At 45.3% G+C, this 15,811-nt stretch overlaps 2 protein-coding genes across 4 annotated transcripts in view; one reads left to right on the top strand and one right to left on the bottom strand.

The window, feature by feature from the left end:
* Window positions 1-1,804, bottom strand: part of nup62l (nucleoporin 62 like) — a 94,697-nt gene extending 92,893 nt beyond the window's left edge. Inside the window, exons 1-2 of one of the 3 annotated variants that reach the window (XM_080187303.1) lie at window positions 1,719-1,804; window positions 1,132-1,432 (exon numbers count right to left, since the gene is read on the bottom strand). In XM_080187303.1, the coding sequence (XP_080043429.1) occupies window positions 1,132-1,424 (293 nt within the window). In that variant the 5' untranslated portion in view covers window positions 1,425-1,432; window positions 1,719-1,804. Of the gene's footprint in view, window positions 1-1,131; window positions 1,433-1,661 lie in introns of all 3 variants that reach the window. The other 2 variants (XM_080187302.1, XM_080187301.1) reach the window with 2 other exon arrangements.
* Window positions 1,805-1,860: 56 nt separating this feature from the next.
* Window positions 1,861-15,811, top strand: part of LOC145342090 (dynein axonemal assembly factor 6-like) — an 82,786-nt gene continuing 68,835 nt past the window's right edge. The window contains exons 1-2 of the mRNA XM_080187304.1: window positions 1,861-1,933; window positions 11,225-11,340. Coding sequence (XP_080043430.1) covers window positions 11,257-11,340 — 84 coding nt within the window. The 5' untranslated portion in view covers window positions 1,861-1,933; window positions 11,225-11,256. The remainder of the gene's footprint in view (window positions 1,934-11,224; window positions 11,341-15,811) is intronic.

Raw genomic sequence — 15,811 nt, 5'->3', positions numbered from 1 at the left:
GGCCCTACAAGCCCATGCCACCCATTTTAACATTCAGTGGAGCTTGCAGGGATGTTGCCAAATTTGCTGTAGACACTAAGACAGATAGAAAAGTAAGGAAGAATTTAAAAAATCTAAATCACGAAATAATGCAGAGCTCCAAGGTACAGAGGGATCTGGTATCTTGGTGAATAAGTCCTAAAAGATTAGTATGCAGGTACAGTAAGCAATTCTTTCATGGCATGTTGACATTACTGACAAGGCCAGCATTTGTTGCCCACCCCCAATTGAACTTGGACCGAGTGGCTTCATTTTAAAGAGCAGTAAAGAATCAAAATATTGCCGAGGGTTTGGAGTCACATGTTGGCTAGGCCAGGTTAAGTATGGTAGATTTCCCCCCTGAAAAGACATGGGTGAATACAACGTTATCGTGAGGGGAACCTAATACAAACTAGAATGATGATGCTTCAGTTATACAGAGCACAAGTGAGAACAGATTTGGAGTACTATACACAGTATTCATCATCTCATTTAAGGAAGGATGTACATGCATTGGAAGCAGTTCAGAGGTTTACCAAACAAATAGCTGGAATAGGCTGATTCTCTTACGAGAAACATTTGGACAGGCTAGGCGCATATCTGCTGGAGTTTAGAAAAACAATAGGCAACTTAATTGAAACATACAAGATCCTGAAGGATTTTGACAGCGTGGATGTGGAGAGGACGTGTCCTTTTGTGGGAGGATCGAGAACTAGGGGCTACTGTATTAAAATAAGAGGCCACCAATTTAAGATAAAATAATATTTTCTCTCAACGATTGAGAGCCTCTGGAACTCTCTGAATATTTTTAAGGCCGAGGTGGGTAAATTCTTGGTAAGTAAGGGGTGAAAGGTTATCGCGGAAAGGTGGGAATGCACATTTGAGATAATGATCAGAAAAGCCATGACCTTATTAAATGGTGGAGCAGACTGAAAAAGTTGAGTGTTCCTAATGAAGAAACTGCTTACTCCTATGCATACCAATGACATGAAGGAACAAAAACAAAAGGAAAGTGAAATGAAGGTAGTGAGCAGCCATAATCCAATAATGGCAAAGTAGGTTGGAGGGGTCAAGTGGTGCTCCTCTGATGGTGGATACGGCAGACTGACCTACCCCAGTGAGAAGCCTCCCGAAGTGGAAGTTGCTGCAGCCGGCTGTGTGGGCACGCAGAATCCAGTGGAAGACGTGGAGGTGGTATTGGCAGTGCTGAATGAGAAGAGACTGGCATTGCCAGCTGAGCTGCTGGCTCCTGCCAGGGCTTGTGGTGCTGTTCCAAAGCCAAAGCTTCCCTGCGGGCCGCCAGGATTATTACCGAAAGTGAATCCACTCACTGTGGCTGCAGCAGTCTTCGGGGCAGTGAACGGGAAGCCGCTGCCCCCAGCAGAGCTCCCAAAATTGAAACTCATCCCGAGACCTGGGGAAGAAAGAAATACACTCAACTTTAGGGAGGAAGTAGTAGTAGAGAGAGCTGTGGGATGTGGGAAGGGCCGGGGGGGGAAAGGAAACAGAGGGCCTAGTGCGGCTTGTGGAGGGGGGAAAGGGGCGGGGTGCGGAGAGGAAAAGTGCGTGATCCGTTGACTGACTGACGATCGACCGAACGAAGAAGGGTAGGAGAAGGGGTGGGGGGGGGGTGAAAATAAAACCTGGACGAAGGGCGAGTGAAACGGTAGATGACCCTTAAGCAGACCACAGATTCAAACCTCACCGCACCGCCTCAGTCACTCGCGCTAATTGAGCCTCGGGCCTTCTCCGCGCAGCTGCACCGCCAACAACCTGAGCTCCTCACTGATTGGTCTGTGGCAATCTACGTCACGGCGGCTCGGACATTTGCGGTGCAACAAACTGATTGGTTGCCAGCGCTGTCAATCAGGTGATCCTCCATTTTTGGTGTTCCCATAGCAACTGAAGAGCCACGGTAAGAAACATGGGGAAAGAGAGTGGGTGCAGAGGAGAGGGAGAAATAGGGAAACGAGAGAGAAAGTTCCAAGATTACCTTTTCTATTGATTGGATCATGGATATGCAAGGCCCGTTTCTGTTGGTTTGATACAAAAAAACTGCAAAATCTCCCTAGCTCCATAACCACCTTCAACCTTCTGAGAACTCTGTACTCCAATTCTGCTCTTTTCTCAGTGGCCCAAATTTTAATTGCTCCATCACTGGTGGCTGTGCTCAGAGCTACTTTGACCACGGGAAACTGGGGCAAGTTGGCTGTTGTGGATTGGGAAATTATGTTTAAAATGTATGATATTACACAGACAATGGTTACATTTAAAGGACTAATACATAGGTTACAACAAAATGGTGTTTGAAAGGTGGCTAAGGGAAGAAGTCAAGGATAGCATTAGATCAACCAAAGAGGTATATAAAGTTGCCAAAAAAAGGTAAACCTTAGGATTGGGAGCAATTTGGACTTCTGCAAAGGAGGACCAAGAAAAAGATTAAGAAAGGGAAGATAGAACATGATATTAAACTTGTGAGTAACAAAGAAAGTATATAAAAACAAAAAGATCAGCATAATACAAAGTTAGAAGAATCCAAAAATGTGCGAGTTATGTTGATTGACCATGGTAAATTGCCCCTTAGTGTCAGGGGGATTAGCTAGGGTAAATGCATGGGATTATGGGGATAGGTGCTGGGTGGAATTGTGGTTGGTGCAGACTGGATGGGCCAAATAGCCTCTTTCTGGACTGCAGATTCTGTGAGAGAGGGAGAGAGACAGTGAGTGCAGAGGAGAGGGAGAAATAGGGAAACGAGAGACAGTGGGTGCAGAGGAGAGGAAGAAATAGGGAAATGATAAAGAGAGACGCACACATTGTGGGCAGAGGAAAGGGAGAAATAGGGAAACGAGAGAGAGAGAGAGATGGTGCAGAGGAGAGGGAGAAATAGGGAAATGAAAGAGATACAGTGGGGGCGAAGGAAAGGAAGAAATAGCAAAATGAGAAAAAGATGGGGCAGAGTAAAAGGGGAAATAGGGAAATGAGTGAGACACACACGATGGGAGCAGAATCGAGGGAGAAATAGGGAAATGAGAGGGAGAGGAAAAACTGGGGGCAGAGGAGAGGGAGAAGTAGGAAAATGAGAGAAAAACAGTCTGCCCCCACTATCTCTCTCTCTCATTTCCCTTTTTCTCCCCCTCTCTCTCATTTCTCTTTTTCTCCCCCTCTCTCGTTTCCCTTTTTCTCCCCCTCTCTCTCGTTTCCCTTTTTCTCCCCCTCTCTCTCGTTTCCCTTTTTCTCCCCCTCTCTCTCGTTTCCCTTTTTCTCCCCCTCTCTCTCGTTTCCCTTTTTCTCCCCCTCTCTCTCGTTTCCCTTTTTCTCCCCCTCTCTCTCGTTTCCCTTTTTCTCCCCCTCTCTCTCGTTTCCCTTTTTCTCCCCCTCTCTCGCGTTTCCCTTTTTCTCCCCCTCTCTCGCGTTTCCCTTTTTCTCCCCCTCTCTCGCGTTTCCCTTTTTCTCCCCCTCTCTCTCGTTTCCCTTTTTCTCCCCCTCTCTCTCGTTTCCCTTTTTCTCCCCCTCTCTCTCGTTTCCCTTTTTCTCCCCCTCTCTCTCGTTTCCCTTTTTCTCCCCCTCTCTCTCGTTTCCCTTTTTCTCCCCCTCTCTCTCGTTTCCCTCTTTCTCCCTCTCCTCAGCCCCACTTCCTTTCTAGTTTCCTTATCTCTCAAAGAACAAGAACAGCCCGGGAAACAGGCCCTTCCGCCCAACGAGCCCCCGCTGCCATTTTAATATTACCAGTCCCCCCCTCCACCCATGACCCTTATCTATTGTTTTATGGCATTCCACATTGAGGGAAACTAATTTAGGGACAATTTATTACTCCCAATCAGCCTAATAGTGCATCTTTGGGGTGTGGGAGGAAACCGGAGCACCCGGAGAAAACCCATGCAAGCATGGGGAGAATGCACAAACTCCCACAGACACTGGCCCAAATCCATGTGTCTGCACAGCAAACAGTGATAGTCACTGAGCTGTCGTGTTGCCCAGCATCTGGTCCAGTTTAAGCGTACACTAACGACGTGAAGCACTAGGCTACTCTCGAACATTCAACAGCAGCCCAAGTACGACCCATCGCGTGTATGCCCCTCGTTGGACAACAAGGCAGACCAACTTAAAACCTGTGAATTAAAAGAGAAAAACATGATTATCGTACCACATCTTTTCACATTACCAGGGATGTCCCAATGCTAATGAACCTTATTTAAAACAATCTCCTATATCCACCCATCTCCAACCCACTCATGCGCCTGTCTGAGTTACTCTTAAACAACTCCAGCGTGCCTGCCTCCACCACCTTACTTGGCAGAGCATTCCATACCCCCACTACCCTCTGTGTGAAAAACCTCCCTCTAATATCTGTGTTATACCTCTTCCCCCCTCACCTTAAGCCCGTGGCCCCTCGTACTGTGTGTCTCTAACATAGGAAATAGCTTACCTCTGTTTACCCTATCTATACCCTTCATAATCTTGTATACCTCTATTAGATCCCCCCTCAGTCGCCATCTTTCAAGGGAAAACAGCCCCAATTTGCTCAATCTTTCTTCATAACCCAGTCCTTCCATACCAGGCAACATCCTGGTAAACCTCCTCTGCACTCTCTCCAAAGTCTCCACGTCCTTCCGGTAGTAAGGCGACCAGAACTGGACGCAGTACTCTAAATGCGGCCTAACCAACGTTCTATACAACTGCAACATTAGACTCCAGCTGTTATACTCTATACCCCTTCCTATAAAGGCTAACATACCATAAGCTTTCTTCACAACCTTCTCCACTTGTACTGCCACCTTCAAAGACTTGTGCACTTGCACCCCCAGGTCTCGCTGCGATTCTATACTCTCCCTCTTCTTTGTTGCCACTGTTTAGTCCGTTTGTGAAATTGGACTGAAGGGGAAGTAGATTGTGTTTTACTGGTAGTGTTTATTTTAATTTTCTCTTTTGGGATTTGCTACTTAAACATTTGTCTCACCAAATATTTGTGCGGTGCACCTTTGAGAAGTTTAACTCATTACATTTGCAAAAGACAAATCTTCACTTCAGGTCACAAGACATATGTTGAATGGTACATGTTAACTGTAGACCATCTGCTTCTCTAAAGCACATGTTTATATCTGTTTTCGATAGCTTGTTTTCACTGTAACAGTTTTTACTGCTAGCCTTAAGTTAGAGACTGTAGTTTGACAGGCGTTACTCCACATCAAACATGGCTGACCAGGGGCTGGACAATGTCGGGGGTTGACAAAACATCCCCACCCAAGCCACATCAACATTGCTCTGCACTGACCCTGCCCGCAGCCATAAAGTGCTGGGGATCAGATTAGTGAGTGTCAAGTAGAACTTGAGGGAAGGAAGCTCTGCCCTCTGGAGGTGCAAGGCAATCTAAATCGCCGGCAGCTTAATCAGTCCTGGCAGCGCCAGGAAGTGTCAATGGCAGCTGTGAGGCCTACCTATAGGAGAAAAAAGGACCCCAAGACCTTGGATCCCTCGAGTAGGTAAGTACAGAGTCTTGAGCTGCTAAGATTTCAGTAGAAAAAGCAGAGGGAAAGTGTGGCGGAAGCGATTACGTTTAAGGGAACATAGGAATTAAGATTGGCAGTAGGCAGTTTAGCCCTTCAAGCCTATTCTGCTTTTTTAACATGATCATAGCCTCAACTCCACTTTTCTGCCAGCTACCTATAGCCCTTTATTGCGGTTTTCACAGAAACGTATCTATCTCTTTCTTGAATCTGTTGATTGATTCTGCCTCCACTGTACTTTGGGGCTGTGAGTTCCACAGATTCATAACCCTCTGAGAGAAGTAGTTTCTTCTCATCTCAGATTTGAACCTATCTCTTCTCACTCTGTATCTATGACCTCTTATTCTAGTCTGCCCCACCAGGGGTAACATTTGTTCAACGTTACCTTATCAATCCCCTTTAGCATTTCATATGCTTAAAGTCATAGAGGTTTATAGAATGAAAACAGGCCCTTCGACCCAACTTGTCCTAAAATAATCCCAATTACCGCATTTGGCCCATATCCGTCTATACCCATCATACCCGTGTAACTATCTAAATGCTTTTTAAAAGATAAAATTGTACCAGCCTCTACTACTACCTCTGGCAGCTTGTTCCAGACATTCACCACCCTCTATGTGAAAAAATTGCCCCTCTTTTGTATTTCTCCCCTCTCACCTTAAACCTATGCCCTCCAGTTTTAGACCCCCCTACTTTGGGAAAAGATATTGACTATCTATCTTTTCTATGCCCCTCATTATCTTATAGACTTCTATAAGGTCACCCCTCAGCCTCCTACGCTGCAGAGAAAGAAGTCCCAGTCTATTCAGCCTCTCCTTATAACTCAATCCATCAAGTCCCAGTAGCATCCTAGTAAACCTTTTATGCACTGTTTCTAATTTAATAATATCCTTCCTATAATAGGGTGACCAGAATTGCACACAGTATTCCAAGTGTGGCCTTACCAATGTCTTGTACAACTTCAACAACATGTTCCAACTCCTGTAACCAGTGTTCTGACCGATGACACCAAGCATGCCAAATGCCTTCTTCACCAGTCCACCTGTGACTCCACTTTCAAGGAGTTATGAACATGTACCCCTAGATCTCTTTGTTCTGTAACTCTCCCCAATGCCCTACCATTAACTGAGTAAGTAAGTCCTGCCCTGGGTTCAGTCTACCAAAAATGCATCACCTCGCGTTTGTCTAAATTTCTGCCATTTGTCAGCCCAGTGGCCCAATTGATCAAGATCCCGTTGCAATTGGAGGTAACTTTCTTCACGGTCACTATGCCACCAATCTTGATGTCATCTGCAAACTTACTAACCATGCCCCCTATATTCTCATCCAAATCATCAATATAAATGACAAATAACAGTGGGCCCAGCAGTGATCCCTGAGGCACACTGCTGGTCACAGACCTCCAGTTTGAAAAACAATTCTCTACAACCACCCTCTGTCTTCTGTCAAGAAGCCAATTTTGTATCCATTTAGATACCTCATCCTGGTTCCCGTGAGATTTAACTTTATGCAGCAGCCTACCATGCGGTACCTTGTCAAAGGCCTTGCTAACGTCATGTAGACAACATCAACTACACTGCCCTCATCTACCTTCTTGGTTACCCCCTTCAAAAAACTCAATTTGTGAGACATGATTTTCCATTCACAAAGCCATGCTGACTGCCCCGAATTAGTCCTTGCATCTCAAAATACCTTCCAACAATTTACCCATCACAGATGTGAGGCTCACTGGCCTGTAGTTCCCAACCTTTCCCTGCAGCCCTTTTTAAACAAAGTTATAACATTTGCCACTCTCCAATCTTCAGGCACCTCACCTGTGACTATCGATGATACAAATATCTCAGTTAGGGAACCCGCAATTTCCTCCCTAGCCTCCCACAATGTCCTGGAATATACTTCATCATGTCCCAAAGATTTATCTATTGTGATGCGCTTTAAGACTTCAGTCAGATTCCCTTCCCCCTCATTCTTCCTGACTCCAAGAAGTACAAGTCCAAGCTATTCCAGCTCTCCTGGAATCAATCTGGTTAACCCCCTCTGAACTTCCTTCAGTAGCACCACGCTTCTGCTCAAGTAAGGAGACCAAAACTGGACACAATATTCCACGTGTGGTCTCACCAACATCTTACACAATTGTCACAACACTTCGCTTTTAAAATCCAGTCCTTTTGCAAAAGATTCCATTTGCCTTCCTTATTATATGCTGCAGCTACATACTCATTTTCTGTGATTCATGCCAAAGACACCCAGACCCCTCCACACTGACGCATTTTGAATCTGTTTCCCGTTTAAATAACAGAACAAAACAGCGCAGTACAGGCCCTTCAGCTCTCGATGTTGCACCAACCTGAGAAACGAACCTAAAGCCCATTAATCTACACTATTCCAATATCATTCATATGCTTATCCAATGACCCTTTAAATGCCCTTAATGTTGAGGAGCCCACTACTATTGCAGGAAGGGCATTCCACGCCCTTACTACTCTCTGAGTAAAGAACCTACCTCTGACATCTGTTCTATATCTACCACCCCTCAATTTAAAGCTATGTCCCCTCATACTAGCCGTCACCATTTGAGGAAAAAGGTTCACACTATCCACCCAATCTAATCCTCAGATCCTCTTGTATGCCTTTATTAAGTTGCCTTTTAACCTTCTTCTCTCTAACGAAAACAGCCACAAGTCACTCAGCCTTTCCTCGTAAGATCTTTCCACCATACCAGGCAACATCCTGGTAAATTTCCTCTGCACCCTTTCCAATGCTTCCACATCCTTCCTATAATGCAGCAACCAGAACTGTACGCAATACTCCAAGTGCAGCTGCACCAGAGTTTTAAACAGTTGCAACATGACATCATGGCTCCGAAACTCAATCCCTCTACTAATAAAAGCGAACACACTGTAGTACTGTGTGCAGTTTTGGGCGCCGCACCTGCGCAAGGATATTTTGGCCCTGGAGGGAGTGCAGAGGAGGTTTACTAGGCTGATACCGGAGTTGAGGGGATTGAGCTATGAGGAGAGGCTGAATAAACTAGGCTTGTACTCGTTAGAGTTTAGAAGAATGAGGGGAGATCTCATTGAGACGTATAAGATGATGAATGGGATGGATAGGATAGAGGTGGAGAGACTCTTCCCGCTCAAAAAAGACAGTAGGACTAGGGGGCACAGCCTCAAGATAAAGGGGAGGCGGTTTAGAACGGAGTTGAGGAGGAACTTCTTCACTCAAAGGGTGGTGAATCTCTGGAATTCTCTGCCCGTTGAAGTGGTGGAGGCTGCCTCGCTAAATATTTTTAAGAAGCGGGTTGATGGGTTCTTGATAAGAGAGGGGATTAAGGGTTATGGGGAGAGGGCGGGAAAGTGGAACTGAGCCACAACAGATCAGCCATGATCTTATTGAATGGCGGGGCAGGCTCGAAGGGCTAGATGGCCTACTCCTGCTCCTATTTCTTGTGTTCTTATGTTCTTAACAACCCTATCAACCTGGGTGCCAACTTTCAGGGATCTATGCACATGGACACCGAGATCTCTCTGCTCATCTACACTACCAAGTATCTTACCATTAGCCCAGTACTCTGTATTCCTGTTAGTCCTTCCAAAGTGAATCACCTCACACTTTTCCGCATAAAACTCCATTTGCCACCTCACGGCCCAACTCTGCAGCTTAACTATGTCCCTCTGTAACATGCAACATCCTTTCACACTATCCACAATTCGACTGACTTTAGTATCATCTGCAAATTTACTAACGCATCCTTCTGTGCCCTCATCCAGTTCATTTATAAAAATGACGAACAGCAGTGACCCCAGAACAGATCCTGCAGTACACCACTAGTAACTGAACTCCAGGATGAACATTTCCCATCAACCACCACCCTCTGTCTTCTTTCAGCTAACCAAATTCTGATCCACACCGCAAAAATCATCCTCAATCCCATACCTCTGTATTTTCTGCAAAAGCCTACTGTGGGGAACCTTATCGAACGCTTTACTGAAATCCATATACACCACATCAACTGCTTTACCCTCATCCACCTCTTTGGTCACCTTCTCAAAGAACTCAATAAGGTTTGTGAGGCACAATCTACCCTTCACAAAACCATATTGACTATCCCTAATCAAATTGTTCCTTTCGAGATGATTATAAATCCTATATCTTATAATCCTTTCCAAAACTTTGCCCACGACAGAATAATTGAATAATAATTTGCCCTTTTATTTTTCTGGCCAAAATGGACAACCTCTCACTAATCCACATTAAATTTGCCAGATTCTGGCCCATTCTCCTTACCTAACAATATCCATCTGGTAAACTCTTTATAGAATCATCGAATCCCTACAATGCAGAAGGAGGTCATTTGGCCTGTCAAGCTTGTACCAACAACAATCACACCCAGACCCTATCCCCACAACTACATGCATTCACCCTGATAAACCCCTGACCGTAAGGGACAGTTTAGCATGCCAATCAACCTAACCCACACATCACCACAACCTGCTTCCTCACTATTTTAGTATCATCTGCTAATTTTGCAATGTTACACTCTGTCCCTGCTTGCAGGTCATTTATGTAGATTGAGGTCTGAAAATTGAACCTTGCAGCACGCCAGTGGTGACAGTTTGCCATCCAGAGAAGGACCTGTTTATCCTTACCCTCAATCAGCCAGTCTTCTACCCAAACCAATTCTCTACTCCCAACTCTCTAAGATTTAATCTTCTGGAACAGTCTCCTTGACAAATGCTTTCTGAAACTCTAGATATATCACATCCACAGATTTCCATTATCCACCTTGCTGGTTAAATCCTCAAAGAACCCAGCAAGTCTAACAAGCATGACGTGCCCTTCATAAAACTTTGCCCACCCTGGTGAATTGAGCTTTATTTTTCCAAGTGTTCAGTTATTGCCTCCTTAATGGTTGACTCCAGCCATTTCCCCACTGCAGAGATCAAACTAACTAGCCTATATTTTCCAACTTTTTCCTTCTCTCCTTTCTTGAATAAGGAGCATTAGCTTGTTTTCCATCACTGGCACCTTTCCAGAGTACAGGGAATTTTGGAATATCATAACAAATGCATCCACTATCTCTGCTGCCACCTCCTTTAATACCCTAGGATGCAGGAGATTAGGGCGGAGAAGCTGAGGTGTTCACCATTAGGTGGGCTACTCCATGATTAGCAAAAGATTTCTCCCTTCCTTTCTGCCCTTTAGCACCTAACGTTAGAATGGGGCTTCCTGCACCTGCCCCGCTGCCCACCTAAAACATTCTGTGGTGAGGGCAGTGCGTTACCAGGATCAATTGGCTTGATAAAAAGCCCGATTAACCCTTAATTGTTAATTTAAATATGGTGGGTAGGCTGTTGACAGATCATTTTAATTTGGAGGAATAAAAAAGAAGGTATTATTACCCCTTTCACCCTTCACCTCTTCTCCGCCTCCAACCCCCCCACACTGCTTCATTTGACTGTACGCGTGCCGCACAGAAAGTTCAGAGGGCACTCTATTGCCATACAGCATTGTACAAAACCCTGCAGCATTGTAGTATATGTGCAAGAAGTGGGAGTATGTGTTGAGTTCTGCAGTGCTAGGGAGTACTTGGTCTCAAGTAGCAACTGGTAAAACAGCTTGACTAGTGGTGATAACAATGAAGGCATAAAGTGTAGATAAATGAGTTGGTGTTAAAGAAAGATCCTTTCTGCTGTAAACAGGTAAATTTGTACAAGACTGGCAAGGTAGCAAGATGGATTTCTCATTTGGCCAACTGCAAGCTTTGTCAAACCTGCTCTCATTAAGAGATCAAGACGAGGATGATTTGGAGGAGCAGGTAATCTTGAACACAACCAGAAACTTGGACTGGACCAGGGTTCAGTGGATTTTATTTACTTTCAACTTTTTGTTGCCCTCACAAATGATTGGTGACATTTTTCAAGAAAACACAGATCTTACATTAGAATTGCAGAATGAGAATCAACAGTTCAAAGCTTGCGTATCATCACCCTGAAACCTATAATTTTTGAAAGTCTAAAATTTGTTTATTTTTATAGTAAATCAAACTCCCAATCTCATGATCTAAATTTGTTAAAAATAGGTTGACTTTTAGGTACATGGGAAAGTTACGCAGCCCCATAAATATTACTGCCCTTCCAACCATACCCCTCAATGTCCTCTCACTCCACAGTACACACATAGAACATAGAACATAGAACACTACAGCACAAACAGGCCCTTCGGCCCACAAGTTGCGCCAATCACATCACCTACCAACCTACAGACCTATCTATAACCCTCAATCTCATTAAACCCCATATACTCATCCAGAAGTCTTTTAAAAGACCCCAGCGAGTTCGCCTCCACCACCACTGACGGAAGCCGATTCCATTCACTCACCACCCTCTGAGTGAAAAACTTACCCCTAACATCACTTCTGAACCTCCCTCCCCGCACCTTAAATCTGTGTCCTCTCGTAGCGACCATTTCAACCCGGGGAAATAGCCTCTGAAAGTCCACCCTATCTATTCCTCTCAACATTTTGTAAACTTCTATCAGGTCGCCTCTCAACCTTCGTCTCTCCAGGGAAAAGAGTCCCAGCTCCCTCAACCTAACTTCATAAGGCATGCCTCCCAGTCCAGGCAACATCCTTGTAAATCTCCTCTGCACCCTTTCAATAGCTTCTACATCTTTCCTATAGTGAGGCGACCAGAACTGCGCACAATACTCCAAATGAGGCCTGACAAGGGTCTTATAAAGTTCCAGCATTACCTCCCGACTCCTAAACTCAATCCCTCGATTAATGAAGGCCAGTACACCATACGCCTTCTTGACCACCTCCTCCACCTGCGAGGCCGATTTAAGAGTCCTGTGGACCCGGACCCCAAGATCCTTCTGCTCCTCAACACTACTCAGACTTCTGCCCTTGATAGTGTACTCGTTCATCCCGTTGGTTCTGCCAAAATGGACGACTACACATTTATCCGCGTTGAAGTCCATCTGCCACTTCTCCGCCCAGTCCTGCATCCTATCTATGTCCTGCTGCAACTTTTGCCATCCTTCCAGATCATCCACAACACCACCGACCTTCGTGTCATCGGCGAACTTACTTACCCATCCCTCCACTTCCTCATCCAGGTCATTTATGAAAATGACAAACAACAAGGGTCCCAGAACAGATCCTTGAGGCACTCCGCTGGTGACTGACCTCCATTCAGAAAAAGCCCCATCCACAACCACTCTCTGCCTTCTGCAGGCAAGCCAGTTCTGGATCCACAAGGCCAAAGGCCCTTGGATCCCATGCCCTCTCACCTTCTCAAGAAGTCTTGCATGGGGGACCTTATCAAACGCCTTGCTGAAGTCCATGTACACTACGTCCACGGCACTTCCTTCGTCAATGTGTTCAGTCACATTATCGAAGAACTCAACTAGGCTTGTAAGGCACGACCTGCCCTTGACAAATCCATGCTGACTATTCCTGATCATGTCAAACCTCTCCAAATGTTCGTAAATCTTGTCCCTCAGAAGCCTCTCCATCAGCTTACCAACCACTGAGGTCAGACTCACCGGTCGGTAATTTCCCGGGCTATCTCTGTTCCCTTTCTTAAAAATAGGAACTACATCCGCAATCCTCCAATCCTCCGGAACCTCTCCCGTCTCCATTGACGACGCAAAGATCATCGCCAGGGGCTCTGCAATCTCTTCCCTCGCCTCCCACAGTACCCTGGGGTACATCCCATCTGGTCCCGGCGACTTATCTACCTTGATAGAATTCAAAAGTTCCAACAGATCCTCCTCCTTAATATTCACGTACTCAATCCTTTCCATCTGCTGCAAATCCATAACAAAATCTCCCAGATCGGCTTCCACCGTGAATACTGAGGCGAAGTACTCGTTAAGCACCTCCGCCATTTCTTCTGGTTCCACACAAACCTTTCCCCCCTCACCTTTTATAGGTCCTATCCCTTCTCTTCTTATCCTTTTACCTTTCACATATTTATAGAAGGCCTTGGGATTCTCCTTAATCTTACTCGCCAAGGTCTTCTCATGACCCCTTCTGGCTCTCCTAATTTCCCTTTTAAGTTCCCTCCTACAGTCCTTATACTCCTCAAGATCTTTAACATCTCCTAATTCCCTGAACCTCTTGTACACCTTCCTTTTCTTCCTGACTAGGTTCAACACATCCTTTGTGCACCACGGTTCCCTCGACCCACCAAAACCCCCTCGTCTCATCGGAACGTTGTCATTCAGAGCTCCAGACACACATTCCTTGAATATCTGCCACCTTCCTTCGGTACTTTTCCCCAAGAACGCCTCCTTCCAGTTTATTTGTCCAAGTAACTTCCTGACTTCTTCGTATCTCCCCTTACCCCAGACAAACACCTTCCTAGCCTGCCTGATCCTATCTCGTTCCAACGCAATTGTGAAGGAGATAGAATTATGGTCACCATATCCAAGATGCTCTCCTACCGAAAGATCCATCACCTGCCCTGGTTCATTCGCCAGTACCAGGTCAAGTACAGCCTCTCCCCTCGTAGGCTTGTCCACATACTGCGTCAGGAAACCCTCCTGAACACACCTAACAAACTCCTCCCCATCTATACCCCTTACCCTAGGGATATTCCAGTCGATGTTTGGGAAATTGAAGTCTCCCATCACGACAACTCTGTTATTAAAACATCTCTCCATAATCTGTTTCCCTATTTGCACTTCAACTTCCCTGTCACATGGAGATTCAGCTTTACATAACATCTCATCACATACAATGAACTAAAGTGCCTCTGACTTTGTCTGAAAGACAGGTCTCTGCATGTATTGCAGTGTCAGTCTAAGTAATGTGCTCATGTCCAGCAGTGGGGTGTGAGCCAGAGGTATCTTTCTGTGTAAGGGGTTCTGCATTGGATTGCGAATGCTATCATAAGACTTCATCTTACCCTCCTTATTTTAAATTGTCTTTCATTTGTGAACCATTTTTCTGCCAATTATATGGGACTATAGCTAGAACAAATCCTGAAAGCTTTGATCTATTGATCTCAAGGGGATGCAATCAAAAAACAACATAGAACAGGATAGTACAGGAACAGGCCCTTTGGCCCACCAAGCATGTGCCGATCATATTGTCCTATCTGGACCAACCACCTCTATTCCCCGCCTGTTCACGTGTCTATCCAGGTAAGTCTTAAATCTCACTAACGCATCTGCCTCAACGACTTCACTTTGCAGTGCATTCCAGGCCCGCACCACCCTCTGTGTAAAAAAAAACTTGCCCTGCATATCTCTACTGAACCTTCCCTCACCCTTACTTTGAACTTGTGGCCCCTTGTAATTGTCATTTCTACCCTGGGAAAAAGCTTCCAACCATTCACGTTGCCCCTCATAATTTTATAATCTTCTATTAGCCTCCTACTTTCCAGAGAGAACAATCCCAGTTTATTCAATCCCTACTCATAGCTGATACCCTCCATACCAGGCAACTTGCCAGTAAATCTTTTCTGTACTCCCTCCACATCCTTAAGAGTATTGATAGGCAGAGGGATCTGGATGTACAGGCACACAGGTCACTGGAAGTGGCAACACAGATGGAGAAGGTAGTCAAAAAGGCATACAGCATGTTTGCCTTCATCAGCTGGGAGCATTGAATTTAAAAATTGACAAGTCATGTTGCAGCTTTATAGAGCCTTAGTTAGGCTGCACTAGGAATATAGTGTTCAATTCTGGTTGCCATACTACCAGGAGGATGTGGAGGCTTTGGCGAGGATACAGTAAAGATTTACCAGGATGTTGCTTGGTATGGAGGGCATTAGCTACAAGGAGAGGTTGGAGAAACTTGGTTTGTTCTCACTGGAACGACAAAGGTGGAGGGGTGAAGCCTACAAGATTTTGAGGGGCATGGACAGAGCGGATAGTCAGAAGCTTTTGCGCAGGGCGGGAGAGTGAATTACTAGGGGACGTAAGTTTAACATGCGCGGGACGAGGTTTAAGGATGTTCTAGGCAAGTTTTTTACACAAAGGGTGGTGGGTACCTGGATCTCGCTGCCAGGGGAAGTAATGGAAACAGATATGATAGTGACTTTTAAGGGGTGTCTTGACAAGTACATGAATGGGGTGGGAATAGAGGGATCTAGTCCCAGAAGAGTAGGGGGTTTTAGTTGAATTGGGCAGCATGGTCGGTGTAGGCTTGGAGGACCAAAGGGCCTGTTCCTGTGCTGTAATTTTCTTTGCTCTTTGTCCTTCTGATAGCGTGGCAACCAGAATTGGACTCAGTATTCCAAATATGGCCTAACAAACGTTTTATATAACTAACATAA

The sequence above is a fragment of the Carcharhinus amblyrhynchos genome, chromosome 4 (assembly GCF_965287045.1).
Source record: "Carcharhinus amblyrhynchos chromosome 4, sCarAmb.v2.hapA, whole genome shotgun sequence".
Classification (NCBI taxonomy): Eukaryota; Metazoa; Chordata; class Chondrichthyes; order Carcharhiniformes; family Carcharhinidae; genus Carcharhinus; species Carcharhinus amblyrhynchos.
This window is presented reverse-complemented; position numbering and strand designations above follow the sequence as displayed.